The sequence below is a fragment of the Peromyscus leucopus genome, chromosome 8b (genome assembly GCF_004664715.2).
Source record: "Peromyscus leucopus breed LL Stock chromosome 8b, UCI_PerLeu_2.1, whole genome shotgun sequence".
Taxonomy (NCBI): Eukaryota; Metazoa; Chordata; class Mammalia; order Rodentia; family Cricetidae; genus Peromyscus; species Peromyscus leucopus.
Genome location: NC_051086.1, coordinates 72944335 through 72961193, shown reverse-complemented (window position 1 = coordinate 72961193; position 16859 = coordinate 72944335). Strand labels below are relative to the sequence as shown.

General features: G+C 42.8%; 1 protein-coding gene across 1 annotated transcript in view; it reads left to right on the top strand.

Moving 5' to 3' along the window:
- Positions 1–16859, top strand: part of Ankfn1 (ankyrin repeat and fibronectin type III domain containing 1) — a 153234-nt gene that overhangs the window by 128476 nt on the left and 7899 nt on the right. Inside the window, exons 16-17 of the mRNA XM_028878201.2 lie at positions 1352–1518; positions 9165–9378. Coding sequence (XP_028734034.2) covers positions 1352–1518; positions 9165–9378 — 381 coding nt within the window. The remainder of the gene's footprint in view (positions 1–1351; positions 1519–9164; positions 9379–16859) is intronic.

The window sequence follows — 16859 nt, the reverse complement described above, 5'->3', positions numbered from 1 at the left end:
CTCTTCTATTCCGTGTGAACAAAGACAGTGCAGGTCACCTTTCCAGGGGTCTAAAATTTCTCATAAAAGGATATCAAGCAAGATATCAAGCAGGCTAGGACGTAAGGTACACAGAAATCTCTCACATGCAAAGGAGCAAGATTTCCTCACTAACTAGTGGAGATGAACAGACACCCCATTCTGAAGCGTGATGGTTTAGCTTCCCCAAATGGCTGGGGTGTAAATACTGGAATCTATAGCAAAGGGGGTCAGAGGTAGTAAACTGGACAATATTATTAAAATTTCTCACCCAAGAAGATACAGCAAAAATAAAGTCTCCCAATCTAATGATGGACCAGGAAGACATTATAAGAGCACTGCCCTGCCCTGGGATGCTTTCTCACCATATTGGAACACTAGGCTATTATAGTGTGTGGCCAGAGCTGGGCAGAGAGGAGAGAAACCTGCTGTGTGCCTCTCCTGAAAAGAGGCAAGGATGAGCATGCAGCTTAGACTCTTTCCTATGACCTCTGTCACATTATGTTTTGAGAAAAGAAGGCTAAACCTGCAGACAAAAGGGGTATGGCCAAGAATCTGAACCCACTATCCTTCCAGACTTGCAAAGGGGGTACAGGCAGAAAAGGATTCAAAGCCCAAAGGTCCTGGGGGAAAGGTCTAGTTAGACAAAAGACAACCTAAGAAAAGCATCTCTCATATCTTCTAGAAGTAAGCAAGATGCTTAGCAGAAAATTCAAGCTACTACTTCTTTTTGTTTGTTTTTGTTTTCCCTTTAAAGTGATTTTCCCAGTTGGTACGTGTGTGTGTGTGTGTGTGTGTGTGTGTGTGTGTGTATGTGTGTGTGTGTGTGTGTGTATGTGTGTGTGTCTAGCCATACACACAATAACGTATATGCAATATGATAACTTCTGAAACTCATATCATTAGGCAATTTTCTTATTATGTAAACATCACATATTATGTTTACACACATTTAGACAGCTATGATGTCACTGGGTGATAGTCTTGTTGGGCCACCACTGCATATGCAGCCATCGATACATCATTGCGTGGCACATGACTATATATGAAAAAGGTCCCAAATTTAGGAAAAAGTCCATCTAAACTGCAGCTTGAGCCAACCCACTTCCCCATACCATACGAGGGATTGGTAAACCTAAAAGGGAATACTGTCTGACTAAAGCCAGACAACTGGCCCCTTAAGAGCACATTTATAATTTATTTATGGCTTAATATTTTCCACTGATAGGGTTAATAAATCATGTTTCCATTCGACTGGTTTTCTCTGCTGTATGAATTTCTCTATTTTGATACGAGATCTTAACATGTTTTATTTTGCTTGTCCTTTTTCCAGTTCATTTTTGCAGCTACAGAGAGAAATTTATTAGTCTGTATTGCCGTCTTTCTGCTGTTGTGGAGCTGGACGCCCTGAACACCCAACAGTCCCTGAGGGAAGCAATCTCAGACAGCGAGGTTGCAGCTGCCAAACAAAGACACCAGCAAGTGTTAGACTTCATTCAGGTAAAGCTGCTGTTCCTTGGATAATGACGGGAGAGGCAGGGAGAGGCAGGGTGAGAACCGAGCAAGAGCAGCTACCAGAGGCCATCAAGGGAACGCACTGTGCCAACAGCCTGTGGATCTGGCAGAATGGTGCAGCGCAGGAGCGCTGAGTTTTCAAAGGCTTAACAGTGAATGACGGGTAAATCGCACTAGTCCTAAGAACTGTATCAGCCACTGTGGTCAGCAACAGCTAATGGTCCAAATACTGTGCTTACCCACTAGTTAAATAAGGAAAAAAAACAGTGTAGAATGTCTTCAGTGTCCCAGAGAAAAAGAAAACAAAATGGTCTACCAGTTTATAGTTAGATTATTCATGATTTGGACTTCTTTCCTTAATATGTGGTTACCGAAGTGAGAAAATGTATTCCTTGCCTGGCGTGATGGTGTACAATTGTGATGCCAGCATTTGGGAAGGCTATAGGAGAAGGATCGAGAGTTCAAGATTAGCCTGGGCACAAAGTGAGTCCCAGACCAGCTTGAGTGGCAAAGTGAAATCATGTCTTTAAAATGTATGTATCTGCATGTGTTTGTGTCTGTGTCTGTGTCTGTGTGTGTGTGTGTGTGTGTGTGTGTGAGAGAGAGAGAGAGAGAGAGAGAGAGAGAGAGAGAGAGAGAGACAGAGACAGAGAGAGACAGAGAGAGAGAGAGAGAGGAGGAAACTATGAAAACTTTTCCTTGTCCATGTCTTGCTTAGAACTCTTTATGGTGACACTTCAGGGTTCATGAAGAGGGCACCAACCAACAGTCTAGAAAATTTAGATCCAGCCTGAAATGGACCCTAAATGCCATATCCAAATCTCATCTTTCTATGAGTTACCAACTCCCAAAGTAGTACAATTGCAATGGCTCCATAGTAACCATCAATATTATATGCCTTCCAGCAATTTGTTAGAAATATTAAATATCCAGGTGTCAAGCACGATATGAGAGATACAAAATTGGAATAGCCATGACCTTAAGCTGTTTAAAATTCATGAAAGTAGACAGGAAATGTCTATAAGTATTATTCTTAAAATGTGTTAAGAAGCCAGGCAGTGGTGGTGGCGGCGGCGCACGACTTTAATCCCAGAACTCAGGAGGCAGAAACAGGCGGATCTCTGTGAGTTTGAGGCCAGCCTGGTCTACAGAGTGAGTTCCAGGACAGCCAGGACTACACAGAGAAACCATGTCTGAAATTTTTTTTAAAAAAATGTGTTAGGAAGCAAGAGAGAAATACCAGAAAAGAAAGGTTTCTGTGTCAACACAAAAAAATAAGCCTTTACTTTCACTTGTGGGGAGTAGGAAAGATGCCATGGAAGGACCTGATGGCGTCTGAGCTGAACCTGTGGAACAGACTAGACTGTACAATGTAGAAACGGAACGTTCAGCACCCAAAGAAAAAGTAATAAGCACATAAGGTAGACAGGCAGGAAAACAGGGTTTGGAGAATAAGAAGGTGTTCAAGGTTGCTTGGGGCATAAATTGAATGGTGGGTGACTGGACAAGACTGAGACACCAGACAATAATAAAAACACCAATAAAAACAGATCAGAGAACCATACCAAAGGCCATAATAAGGAATTCACACTTAATTCTGTACCTAAACCTCAGCTTTAGAGAAAGTAAGAATTTCTCACAGCTCTACTAAGACATACTGCCTCTCATGGAACTGCTATAGCCACACACTGGTTGTTCACTGTATGGATGCACTCTGCATGGTCCTACTCACTAAATAATCTGCCCGTCTCTCCTGAATTTAAGGAGAGAGCTAAAGCTAGGGAACCAGACTAGACCAGAAGTCTTCAGCAACTATCCAAATAAGCAGTAAAAAAGAAATCAATATAAGGAAACGCAAACTTGAGGATCGAGAAGTTAAGTCTCTTGGACTGGGGTAAAGTGCTTACCTGGAAGAATGAGGCCCTGAGAACCCACATAGAAAAGCCAATGAGTGAGACATGCTCTTGGAACCCCAATGCTGGGGACACTGGGACGGGAGGACCTCTGGTGCTCACTGGCCAGCCTAGCCTTCCTGATGAGTTCTGGAACAAAGAGAGACCCTGCATTGAAAAGCAGAGTGGACAGAGCTCCCGAGGAACAACCCTGAAGTATGTACCCTGACCTCTACACACATCTATGCACGTGTGCACACACATGCACACACACACACTCATACACACATATACACGTGTGCATACAGACACACACACTCCCCATTTCCTAATCATTTGTGAAAAATAGTCATGATAAACTGATCATAGAAGCACACACATTTAATCCCAGCACTCAGGAGACAGAAGCAGGATAATCTCTGTAAATTCAAGGCTCGTCTAGTCTACATAGAGAATTCTAAGCTATCCAGGGCTACATAGCAAGACTCTGTCTCAAAAAAAAAAAAAAAAAGAAGGGGGAGGGGAGATGATAATAATAGTCCTACATACTGACTACACAATAAATTGTATATTCATTCATTAATAAGAAGTACAGGGCCAAGCATGGCGAGACATGTCTATAATTCCAGTCCTTAGGAAGTAGACACAGGGGGATTAATAGTTCAAGGTCCTTAGCTACATAGTGAGTTCAAGGACAGAACTACATGAGACCAAGTCTCCAAAAACAAACAATAAAAATGATAGAAGTAAAAGTCCTTTGAACTATGAAAATGAGAGGAATGAAGAGTTGGTAGTATTTAGAAAGAAAACCGTTACAAGCAGTGGAATTACCCTACTTTCCTCATCTACAAATGAACTGGACTCACAAACCAAAGAAGCAGCTTTTCAGGAAGCTGCTTACTCTCTCCACCTGAGATTTAGAATTTTCAAACATTCACTCCATTTATCATTTCCAGCAAAGAACAGATGCTGATGATGGAAAAAGAGTAGAAAAAAGGATACAAGATGAGGAAGACAAGGAACTCTCTCTCTCTCTCTCTCTCTCTCTCTCTCTCTCTCTCTCTCTCTCTCTCTCTCTGTGTGTGTGTGTGTGTGTGTGTGAAGGAGCACAAGGGTACATAGTTGTGCATATCTGTGTATACACAGAGGTCAGAGGGCTAGGGAGATGTCCGATGTTCTTCTGCCTGTCCCTCTGAGACAAGGTCTCTCACTGAACATGAAGCTTGCCATTTTTCAGCAAGGCTAGCAGCCAGCAAATACCAGAAATCTTCCCATTTCTGCAAACCCCTCCCTCCCTTCTGCCCAACCCCACTCAGCACTAAAGCCTTCAGAGAGTGCACATGACCACACCCAAGTGTTTATGTGAGAACTGGGATCCAAACTCGGGTCTCCATGCTTGCCAACAAGTGCTCTTACCCACTGAGCCACCACTCCAGTCCCCCCACTTACCTTTTGGGTCCAATGCCATAAGGAAGCCAGGCTTGTTGACACACACATGTAATCCAGAACTAGAGAGGCTCTGACAGGAAGACTGAGAGTTCAAGGCTAGCCTGGGATACACAAGGAGTTCAAGGCCAGTCTGCATCCCAAAGAGGGACACTGTTCAATAATAACAGGCCAGGAGTCAAGGAGCACAGCTTTTCGTTCTGGAGCAGACAATGTTTTGTTAGATATGGAGGTTGGTGGGAGGGCTTGCTTCCCATCTCTGCAATAGAAAACTGGACTAGAAATATGCCCAGGTCCTAAGTCACCTCTAACGTTAATTTTATGACCTACAACCAGAAACATCTTAGAGAAACACTTTGCTAACCATGCCTTGGGTTGTGTTTCTGCCTTGCTCTCCTTCAGCTTGCCCGGATCTCATTTGTCCAATGAGGATACCACCTTTCTTTGGTCTGTGGCGGTCTTGAACCCTCCCAGAATCCCTGACTCATTCTCACTCCCTGACTATCTGTGCTCCTCTTTCTCACTTGGCCTTGAGCTCCACTGACTCTTTTCTCCTTCCTTCTGATCACATTTTTAAGTGAGCCAGATAATGACAGGTCAGGCCAAGAATTTTTCAAAGTTCTTGCCTGCTCTGGACTCCCAAAGGCACATAGGCTTGGAAAAAAGCCAGTTGCCAAAGTGTTCAAAAAGTAACTTCTGGAGTAGGGTAATTCCAGATCATAGACCTAGATCCACAGCCTTTGGTATGACACCCTGCTGCCCTCAACATGAGCAACCACAGACAACTCAGTGTCCTGGCTCCCCTTCCCTGTGTCAGCTTCTTAGCCCCCCCACCCCAAAATTAACAACTAGCTGCAGCCACTCACCCATGGGTGTTCACAGCTCAGCCCACCCCACACCATAACCAGAACCTGCAGAGGCAACTGCCAGTTCCATCTAGATCTAAGACAGTGTTACTACACAAACCAAACATTGTAAAGAGCAGGGGAGTCTATGTAAATACAGCTAGGAAAAGAAGCCAAGGAGTGTAGCCAAAAAGGGGAGGCCTGGACTAGGGGAGGCATAGAAAAATCACAGATAAGGTATACAAGCTTTATAGACAGCACATGTAGTAGAAATGTCAAAGTGAGTGAAGGAAGACAGAGAGAGAGAGAGAGAGAGAGAGAGAGAGAGAGAGAGAGAGAGAGAGAGAAATGTCAAAACATGAAGACCTAAGGCTTAGCGTACTTTGAGCTGTTAAAGCCAAAAGGGCAATTAGGCCATAATTTATATACTGTAATGCTTCAAATGCACCTAAGCCGTAATAGAAACACAGCTCATTAAATATAGCCAATCTATCATCCCCTCAAGCACCTTGTGGCTGTGCTGTGAGAAAGCCAATCACCTTTACATTTTAATAAAAATATTATCTTGCCTGGGCACAGAGAAAGGGTATAATTTACAGGATGAAAACTGAAGTTTGTAAAGAGCAGGGTGAGAAATGGATGCAGACCCTTTAATCAACAGACTCGGGCAGTTCACAGCCGCTCGTTTGAAAAGCATGTCAGCAAGTCTTCAGAAGCTGAACTTGGACCTTCAAATCAGGGGGATTATGTTGTCAGTCGCTTTTAGATCAACAGCAGAAGGTGAAATGAGTGGAAATTGGACTTCTTTGGGGGCTACTTAGCGAGGTTTCATTAAACCCAATCCGTGGGCCTCCCTGAACCGATGGGGCTTTCAGTTTTCTTCAGTCAGGCCCTCTCCACCTCACCACAGAGAAAAATGAAGTCAGCACCGCTTCATCCAACTCTACCCATGCTTAGCAGTCAGCTGAAATGCCTTTATCTAAAAAGAACAGGTGGATTGTTATGAAAACTCACATACATTTACAGGTTACCACAAAGTGGCTGGTTTACCGTGACAGAACTTTATTCCAGGAGTTGGAGAGCAAAGTTCAAAATTCCCACTGGCAGAGCTGCACTCCCAGAAGGCTCCAGAAAGAGTCCATTCCCCACCTCCCCCAGCTTCTAGGTGGTGTGCATGTTCCTTAGCTTGCATCCATCTCTCCTTTTGTGGCCACCTCTTCCCTTCTACCAAGTCTCTCTTTGCCTCACTCTTGCAAGCAAGTCCTTATGTGGACATTTGTCGCTGGACTTGGGGCTCCCGCCGGCAATCCAGGATGGACAATTCCTCTAGAATCCTTAACAACCCCAGCTTTGCCACGGAAGGCAATACTCACTTTTTTTTTTTTTATCACATAAGGTAATAGTTCTAGGTTCCAAGGATTAGAAGTTGGGAAATCTCTCAGGGATTTACATTCAGCCCACTGAAATAATCGTGGCTGGCATCATATAGCTGAAAACGTTCTAACAGTGCTCTGCTTGCAGAGCTCTCTTACCCATCTCCCCTGAATCTTCCTTCCAACAACCCTGAGGGTAGAACTGTATAGCCATTCCATCCTTTCAATCCGCTGGCATTCCCTGAGCATCTACTTTAAAAAAAAAAAAATACAAACGCACATTCCTATCCTTGACAGACACTCTAAAAAAGTTATCCACATCACATGATGCCTTTAAAATAACTTCGAGAACACCGTACACTGAATATGACATAGCCAATAAAAGCCACCCGAGAAAGTAACTGTTTCATCAGGAAAATCCATGCAAGTCTCACCTGGGAGTCCCAATTTGGCTTTACCTCATGAACTTCTGGTTCCCTTCAAATTCTCCCCTTACCATGGCTTAGTACCTCCTCCTGGGCCTGGCTGCTGTGGAACTTCCTGCCCAGCTAAGGGAGTGAACAAACCCTGGGCCTCAATCTCAGGCTTTCAACACCAGCCCTGAATCCTCTGCCAAGGCCTATCCCAGGGCAGCACAGAACCAGAAGGCAAGGGGAGGCCCCCAACCACACAATTCTGCTCACTAGCTCATTCCAGTCTGCTATCTCATTGAACACGACAATGAATGTTATAGCTTCAAAATCTATTCTGAGTGAGGAGCACAGGATTTGTTGATACTCTTTTTTAAGAGTGTCTGGTTAAGTATAAAGACCTAAGAAGGAATTTTGAAAATAAAGTAACACTGGGTGATACCTAATCTTTAAAACCTCTCTAGTAAGGGACACTTAATGGGCCATTATTCTTACAATGAACACCTTCTACCTGAAGGTAGAGACACCAGCTTTCTAAGGGTTCTCCAAAGAGAACCATAAAGTATAAGAGCTGGACTGTGGGAGCCCACAGAGGTTTCCTAGTGAGATCTGAGCTTGCTTTACCCAGCAGAGCTGTGTAAGGGGATGGATTGACTATGTGAGTGGTTACCGGGTATTTGGAAGGGTCTGCACTTGGCTGTGTGAGGGGGAGGTCTTTTGCTCCACCCCTTGGCATTCCTTTAAAAAGCCCTTTAGAAGAAACAGAAGGGGCCTGTGGGTTAGGATCTAGGCCCTCCCGAGGCTATCCTGTGTTTCTATCCATCTCTCTCTCCTCTCTATATTTCTATCAAAATTTCTTATCCCTCACTGGAACAATGTTACCTTAGCCATCACATGGTTAAATGTCCTCAATTTACAATTGAGAAATGAAAACAGAGGTTAATGCTTTGCCAAGGCCCCCAGTGAACTCACATGTAAAGCCAACCACAAGCTTCAGGCTCCCAAGAAACTGTGTAAATAGCAGCCTCTTCTTGGGAAACAGGACAACCAGGAAGCTCATGGCCAGTGCTCATCATGATCTGAAGAACACCTGTCATATACAGTAAAGACAAAAATGAGTGACTTTTAAACCACTAGCAACTACTATTGTACTTTGTAATGAAAATGTCACTAAAATCACTATAGTAACCCTGAAATGAAAGTGATACCGATCTAAAATATGCTACCATATGAGTGTATAAATTTTTTAACAAGAGCTTTTTAGAACTGCATTCGACTTTGGAAGCATCTGCTTTTATATATGCAAAAGCAGTAAGTTTAATAAATGAAATTGTATCTTTCCCATAATACAGGTACAAGCATTCTGAAATTCATATATCATCTGCATCATATCACTTCCCTGATACTGTATGTTTCATTACATAGAGAAAGAAAATAGTGCTTTATGTGTGTGAGCAAAGTACTCTGCATGTCATAGATACTTCCAAATTCATCATGCTACTCAATCATCACAATAACCTATGGGCTATTTGTCTGTACTTTACAAACAAAGCAAGTAAGGCTCAAACCAATGCCATAGAAACCAGTAATATAGAAAAAATGGTTCCTCTTATACTCTCAGGAAAATAGATTTCTTTTAATGCCTTTCACCATTTTATTCCAAAGCAAACAGATGAAGTCTGGCGTGAAATGAGGTGGATCATGGATGCTCTACAGTATGCAAGATACAAGCAGCCTGTCTCTGGCTTGCCCATCACTAAGCTGATAGACCCCTCCCATGAGCAGAATCTGAAGAAGATCAGTTCTACATCATCACATATAGACTGTCTTCCATCAACATCTCCATCCCCAGAGATGCACAGAAGAAAGGCAGTGAGTGGTAAGATGGAAAGTTCTTTGGCCTGCCCACCAGATTCTTGGCCCTGCCTTCACTGATGAAGTTCTTTGTGCGGATGCATTGGTTCTAGCAAGTAGTAGAAACACCGTTTAGGGGTAAGGATCAAACAGCATAAAATAAACAAAGACAGAACCATGGACGGATGGGAGACTAGGGCAATAACATGAGATTGCTTTACTTGGGAGTAGGGAAGGTTAGACCATTGCTAGCCCACATACCCAAGAGATGGAAGGACACAGAGCAAGAATGGGAGTCCAGAAATCTCTAATGGGAACTACTGCAGTTCCAGATAAGGACATCAGCCCAGCCTCTGGTTCCAGCTGAGGCAAGAGTTGAGGGTATGCATCCCACCCACACCATGTTCTCAGGTGGAAAGTGAGGAAGAGAGAGAACTTGGATGAACTACTGAAGCCAAATAAGCTCAGGATAGTCGTGGGTATGATGATCTAAGAAACAAGTTAAAAGAAATGCCTCACAATGAACCTTGGGAATTAAGAATGAGATTATGTGGCAAATACTATTAGCATAAACATGACTGGAGTAACACGAACTTCTACAAAATATCTTTGTGCTTATAGGCAGAAAAAAAAGGATAGAAATATAGGCAATGCTATATAACACCCTTCCCTGGAGCAGGTTGAGTCCAGTGTCATTTTCTACTCAATAAAAATAATAGCCATTCAAAGCACCTTCCTTAATTCTACATCTTAAAACACTTCACTATTATAATCTCCATAATGATATTCTTCAGGAACAGTTCTGACTTATAGGCTTGTCCCATAGGGGGCAGCATGGTGCAGCAGAAAGAGCTTGGGCTTAAAAATCAAAGCCCTGTATTCAAATTCCAGTTTTGTTTTCCTTACTTCGTGTGCTTGAGCAGATTATTACATTTCAGTATTAGTTCCCATATATGTAAAATTAGAATAGCAATGCCTGTACCTTACAGAATCCTTTGTGAGTAAAACAAACTATCAAAGATACATGAACTATGATAGGAAATGTAAATACCATATTCAATGTTCTCATCTTAACATACAACCTTTAATAGGGAGATGTGCCTTTTCTATAAGCAAGTCTGTATGTGCTCCTGTTTTTAAAATCTCTCTAAAAGTCAACACTTGGCAAGCGGAGAAACCTGGGAAGCAGCTAACTTTTATTATCAAGGGTGTCTATGATTTACCAAGTGATTGTACAAAATAATTACCTCAGTAGTTTCTAGGCTGCGCTTGTTTGTTTGTTTGTTTGCTTGTTTGTTTGTTTGTCCTTCCACTAATCTGCAGTGGCCTTGGGGAACAAATCAAACAGCATCTGTGCCGGAAGCTGGCCTAATGAGCAAGTTAGATACGCTGACATAAAGCAGTACTGTAACAGCCTGTGGCTCACAAAGGGGATTGGTGGCATTAACCCGTAAGACCAAAGCTGGAGGTGACAGGAGCCAGTACTGAGCAAACCGAAGATGAGTAGGAGAGGAAAGAGAGCTTAGTGTGCAAAAGAAGCAGATTGTTCCTTGTTGCACGTCAGGTAACTGCAGCAGTCTGCCTGACGGTCAGGATTGCAGCTGCTCATTCCTTGTGTCCATTGGGGAAAAAAAATACACACTGGTTGCCTACTGTGTGCAGACACTGTTCTGAGTAGCCAGAAAATAATGAAAAGGCCTCGGAGTCTCTACTTCTAGAGAACTCTGTCTAGAAGGGACGGCAAGGAAAACATAAATTAAAAAATGAATCGTACAAGACAAAATTGTAACTGTGATGGGTACAGACAGGGAGGTGTGGAATTCTGGGAAGAACAGCGGGGACCCACTCGAGAAGGTGAAATCTTAACCCACCACAGGACAAGATAAAAATTTGGAGTTAGAGTTTACTAAACAGCAAAATAGCAAAAGGCCTTCCGGTAGGGTGGAAGGAAGGCCGAGTGCCTGGGCCAGGGTGAGGGAAAGGGTCGGTAGTGAGAGACTGGGGCCACACCAGGCAGCGTCTGTCGGTCCTTGCTATCCAGTTTTCTCCTACTTGTGACAGAAGGCCACCGAAACCATAAGGAGGGGTGGATAGGATCTGAACTAACCTTCAGATAAAATCTCACTGTTCTATGACAAAACTGTACAGGGAAAATATGAGAAGCAGGGAGATTGGGAAGCTCATTAAAAAAGAAGAAGAAGAAGAAGAAGAAGAAGAAGAAGAAGAAGAAGAAGAAGAAGAAGAAGAAGAAGAAGAAGAAGAAGAAGAAGAAGAAGAAAAAGAAACTAAATGTTCTGGATTGGATGCTTCCGGGTTTCATGATGCTATTTACAAAAAAAAAAAAAAGGAAAGAAAGAGAGAGAGAGAGAGAGAGAGAGAGAGAGAGAGAGAGAGAGAGAGAGAGAGAGAGAGAGAGAGAGGAGGAGGAAAAATAAGCTTGAATAGTTAAACATATTAGATATGAATTGCTTTGAATATTTCCACCAAAATAAACATTCAGAAAAAAAAACACAGTGTAAAGATGTACAGTGTCTGCCACTCAGAAAAGAAAACTGGGCTAATAATAATAATACAGACACTGTCGACACATGGATCATGTCTGACGCTTCACAACTGCATGAGATTCCCTAGAGAGTGTATGTAAAACACTATGGAGGGTACCCCTATGGTGGGGATCAACCAGACATCCTAGATTAAGAAGGAACAACCAGAGACAGAACAAAACAAAGCAGAGGCCGATGTCACAACTAAAGAAAGCATAGCAAAGGATGGAGAAAAGTTAAAATAACGGTACATTTTCTCTTGTTTTGCCTTTTTTTTTTCCAGCAAGAAAGTCATCAATAATCTTGATGAGAGCAGTCTGTGAAGGAAAAAAAGAGAGAAGCTGAACATCAGTAGATCAGGGATAAATGAGAGGTGATGAAGTGGGACCAGTAGGACACACTCTAAAGTCTTGACTGTGGAAGAGAGGACGAAAGAAAGGCAGCAAGTAGACATGTAAAGGTGAAAGCCATTTTTAAGGCAGGAAAGACACGCTCTCCAACCTTCCACTGTTTATATAATCCTACAAACAGCTTGCCATTCTATTTCCACCTTCACAGCTCATCTGCTCTCTCTGCTCACAGAATTTCCCCAGTGTTTAATCTTCTCTTAAGCCACAGGGTCCCCAGTGGGCTCCTCCTAGACTGTGTGAGGGTGGCCTCCTCTATGCCCTAGAAATGCCAGACTCTCCTGTTGGCTCAAGGATGGATTACACACACACTCCCTGCTGGGAGGATCTGCCCAATTGCATTCGGATTTTATTATTAACTTAAAATGTGAGTGATCATCATTCTGTTTCTTAAAATATAATTCTCTCTTGGGTCCATTTATTTCTCTGAAGCCAAAATTCCTTGGGCCGTGAAACACAGAGACGTGGAAAGCAGCAAATGACAAATAGAGCCGAGTGACGCGCTCACTGTTGAGCACGAGGGAGAAGCAGTCTCCCATCTCCTCGCAGAGGCAGGAGCACTTCAGCGCAATGGAACCTGGCCCTGGATGCTCTGTCCTCTCCATAAGTGTGACCACTCTGAATTGCTTGGAAATCACTTGTGAATGGGGGAAAGTCCAATTTAGACACACACACACACACACACACACACACACACACACACACACACACTGGGTTTTACTCGCAGCCCAATTCTTTCTCTGTGGGTAGAGCTTACTCAGCTTCTAAGGAGCCTGCTGGAAATACAGAACCTATCACAAATCTTACCCCTGGTGCCAGCCCAAGCTTCTGTCCTAGAGTTGTTGAGTGTGTCGGATGTGTTTATGAAGATCTGTTTAGCATGAGAAGAGGGAGTCGAATTCTAACTTCCCAATTCTGTGTGGTTTTTCAAAACAGAAAGAACTCCTCTGAGTCAATTAAAATTAAGCATCTCCCAAGGACCCAAAGGGGAAATCTGGCTCCAAGAAAAGGCAGCCCAAGGCAGGGGGTAGGAAGATTTGATCCATCGAATGGGCATTTTTCTCCCCCTCCTTTTCTGTGGGTAGAGTGTCACAGGAAGCAACAACCCCCGCCCCCCCAGCACTGATGTTCCTCCTGGTGATACATGGGTGAGCAACAGAGGGAAGGCTGTGTGCGTTGTTTTCTCAGATGTGTTTGAAGATCATCCCAGCCTCCCAAATGTAAAACTTCCTGATAGCCTTTCCATAGAAGAGGTCAGGAACAATCTGGCATAAACCAAATGGCCCAGAAATTCAACAGGATTTGAATCCTGTTGGTACTATTAGAATCCTGAGGTACTATTTCTCTTGGAAAATCAAAATATGAACAAAACTACCTAGGGCTTAAAGAGCCAATACATTTTTTTTTTACTTATAAATTACTTGAGTTTTATTAAACACATGGAAATGGAACCAGTGAGGCAATATTCACATCTATAGATAGTGATATATTACAAGTAGATATAGATTTTAGGGAACTATGATCTAATGTTCCTTTATTTCCACCTTGCCATTAACACTACTACCTCCCACCTTTAAAGAAAAAAAAAACAATAACTTTATTCAACTATTCTTTCCAGAAATGCCATCTACCTACAACACTGTCAAGACCCACAACAACTCCACTGTGCTCTTGTTGGCCTGACCCAGAGACCAGGAGTTCCAACAGCCATCACAATGGCAAGCAAACCAAGCTTCCTAAGCCAGCACTAGTAGTATACGTCGACTTTTATCTAGCAGCTCCCAGGTCAAGCAGAGAGGAAGCTCAGCTTCTACCAATGCTGGCCTGCCCAATGCCCTCCAAGGAAAAGTGGGGAGCACCACCAGCTTGGCTAATACAGGCGGGCCAAAGTGCCTACCATGATTAATGGAGCATATGGCCTGGGTCTAGAGAGGGAAGCTGCACTCTGCATTCTTTTCCAGGAAGGGAGGACGCAGGAGTGGCCTAAGTCCTTAGCGATGCTCCTGCGTGCCCTGGATGCATCCTGGAGACTCCCCCAGCCTGTTCTGGGAGGGCTATGCCACTCCAAGCAAGAAGTTCCACTAAGTCTTCTAATAAATAACCCAACTGTCATGCAAGTCAAATACTAAGATCCAATCCTACTAGAATAGCATTTCCTAAGGGCAGGTTCATGGACCTACAGGATGTTTAACACTCCATTCTGTCTCTTTTACATCTCCTTCCTGGGTTACTACAGAAATAACTCAATCTTCTCTTGATTTACCTCTTATCTCCCATGCTATTGGAGCCATATAGTAAGTTATATCATTTACTAATTCACTATTTAATATAGTTAGGAAATACAGTATCGAATACCATGCAGGAAAGCATTGTTCTCCTGATCATCCAAAGAATTCTCACAGCAAAATCTTGAAGTATATTTGAATACTCACTTATAATTTTAATTAATAATCTTCATACCTCAATAGTACTAATATTTCTGTCTATATGGCACTTTAAGTATATTTAACACATTTTTTAAATCTATATAACACTTGTGGAAGATAAGCAGCCTAACAACCTCCATGCTACAGACAAGGTTCAAACAAGCTAAGTCATTTGCTCAAAATTATATACACAATAAGAATCAAGGCAAGCCTTCAGCCAAGATTTGTCTCATTTTTTAATCAGTTGTTCTTTCTGCCTTAGGTGGATGGACTCTTGGTTCAAATATCACCAAAGATAAAGAAATGGTGTGAGTGGTCGTCTTCACAAAGTCCTATGGCAAACCAGATAAATTAGGTCTTTCCCAGGATGCTTTCAAAGGAGCTGCTTTTCAGAGACAATCAGTCTCGCTCAGTCTAACTACTCTTCATGCCCCTGGATTTCAATATGCATCCTAGTTTCACCACACCTCCATGTACTTCCCACACAAGAGGCCAATGTAAGAATGGTTAAGACACAACCTACTACAAGGGCTCTCAACCTTCCTAACGCTGTGACTCTTTAATATAGTTCCTCGTGTTGTGCTGACCCCCAACCATAACATTATTTCATTGCCACTTCATAACTGTAATTTTGCTACTCTTATGAATTATAATATAAATATGATATGAAATCTGATATGAAGGGTATCTTTGGGGGTTGTGACCCCTAGGTTGAGAACCACTGGTCTAATGGAAGGGCCTCATATGCTCTGCTCAGTGCCCATGTTCCAATTAGATGGCATGGGAAATACAGAAGACTCTACATTTCCTTTTGCTCACCTTATTCCTTAGGCTGTTCCTTCATTGACTGAAGTAAAAATTTTACTAACCAGAGATAAGTAAGGTGGGGTTCATGCTCTTTTTAGGGTGTATAGTCCAAAGAATTGAGAGAAATGTGAGAGTGGATTGTTTATAATAAAACTTGATAAGTGTAGTAACACAGATATAAATAAAATGCTCTGAAAACTAAGAGAGCTGAGCAACTAATGCCACCTGAGAGAGCTGGGCCCTTCCTAGAGACTAGATCTTCAAATATGACCCACCTCTGACCATTTAAAATGCCAGCTTCTCTAGAGTACATTCTGTAACTCCTTAGTCTTCTATTTGCACACCGAAAGATAAAAATACAAACCAGGAGGCTGGCGAGGTAGCTCCGTAGCACGTGGTGCTCTGGCAGAGAGCCAGAATTCAGTTCCTAGCACCCATATAAGTCGGCTCACAACAGCCTAAACCTCTAGCTCCAGGGATCCAAAGCCCTCTGCTGGCCTCATCTGGCTACTTGCATGCACATGCACATATACACACATATAAGAAAGAAAGAAATCCTTTTTAAGTACAAATTACTTTTGCCAAGTACTTGACATATTACCTAGAAATAGAAAGACATTGTCAAGCTCTTTGGGGATCACTTCTTTTGGTTTGTTTGTTTGTTTGTTTGTTTGTTTGTTTTGTTTTGTTTTTTGAGACAGGGTTTCTCTGTGTAGTTTTGGAGCCTTTCCTGGAACTCACTCTGTAGCCCAGGCTGGCCCGGAACTCATAGAGATCCTCCTAGCTCTGCCTCCCGTGTGCTGGGATTAAAGGTGTGTGCCACCACCGCCCAGCCAGGGATCACTTCTTGTTACAGTCATTTTATTATCTGTTTCTGCTGAATTGAATCATAATACCACTCCCTCCACCCCCCCACCACCACCACCCCAAAAAAAGCTATATTCATGTGTTAACCTTAGCATCCTGGTAGTGTGGCCATATTCAGGGGAAAAAAAAAAAGATCTTGCAGATATAACTAATAATCTTGAGATGAGATCATTCTGAATTATCTGGTCTCTTAATCCAATAACAAGAGTCCTCATAAGAAACAGAAGGCATGAACATGGAGGAAAGGCTATGAAATACTAAAAGCATAAAGAATGTTACCAGAAGCCAGAAGAAGCAAGAAACCGTTCTTTTCCCCTTTAAGATCTGCCAGAGGGAATGTGGTCCTGCTAACACCCTGAGTTTGAACTTGGACTTCCAGAGCTACGAGAGATACATTGTATTCTCTAAAGCCATCCAGTGCTGTGCGATTGCTAGAGCAGCATCAGGAAAACCCAC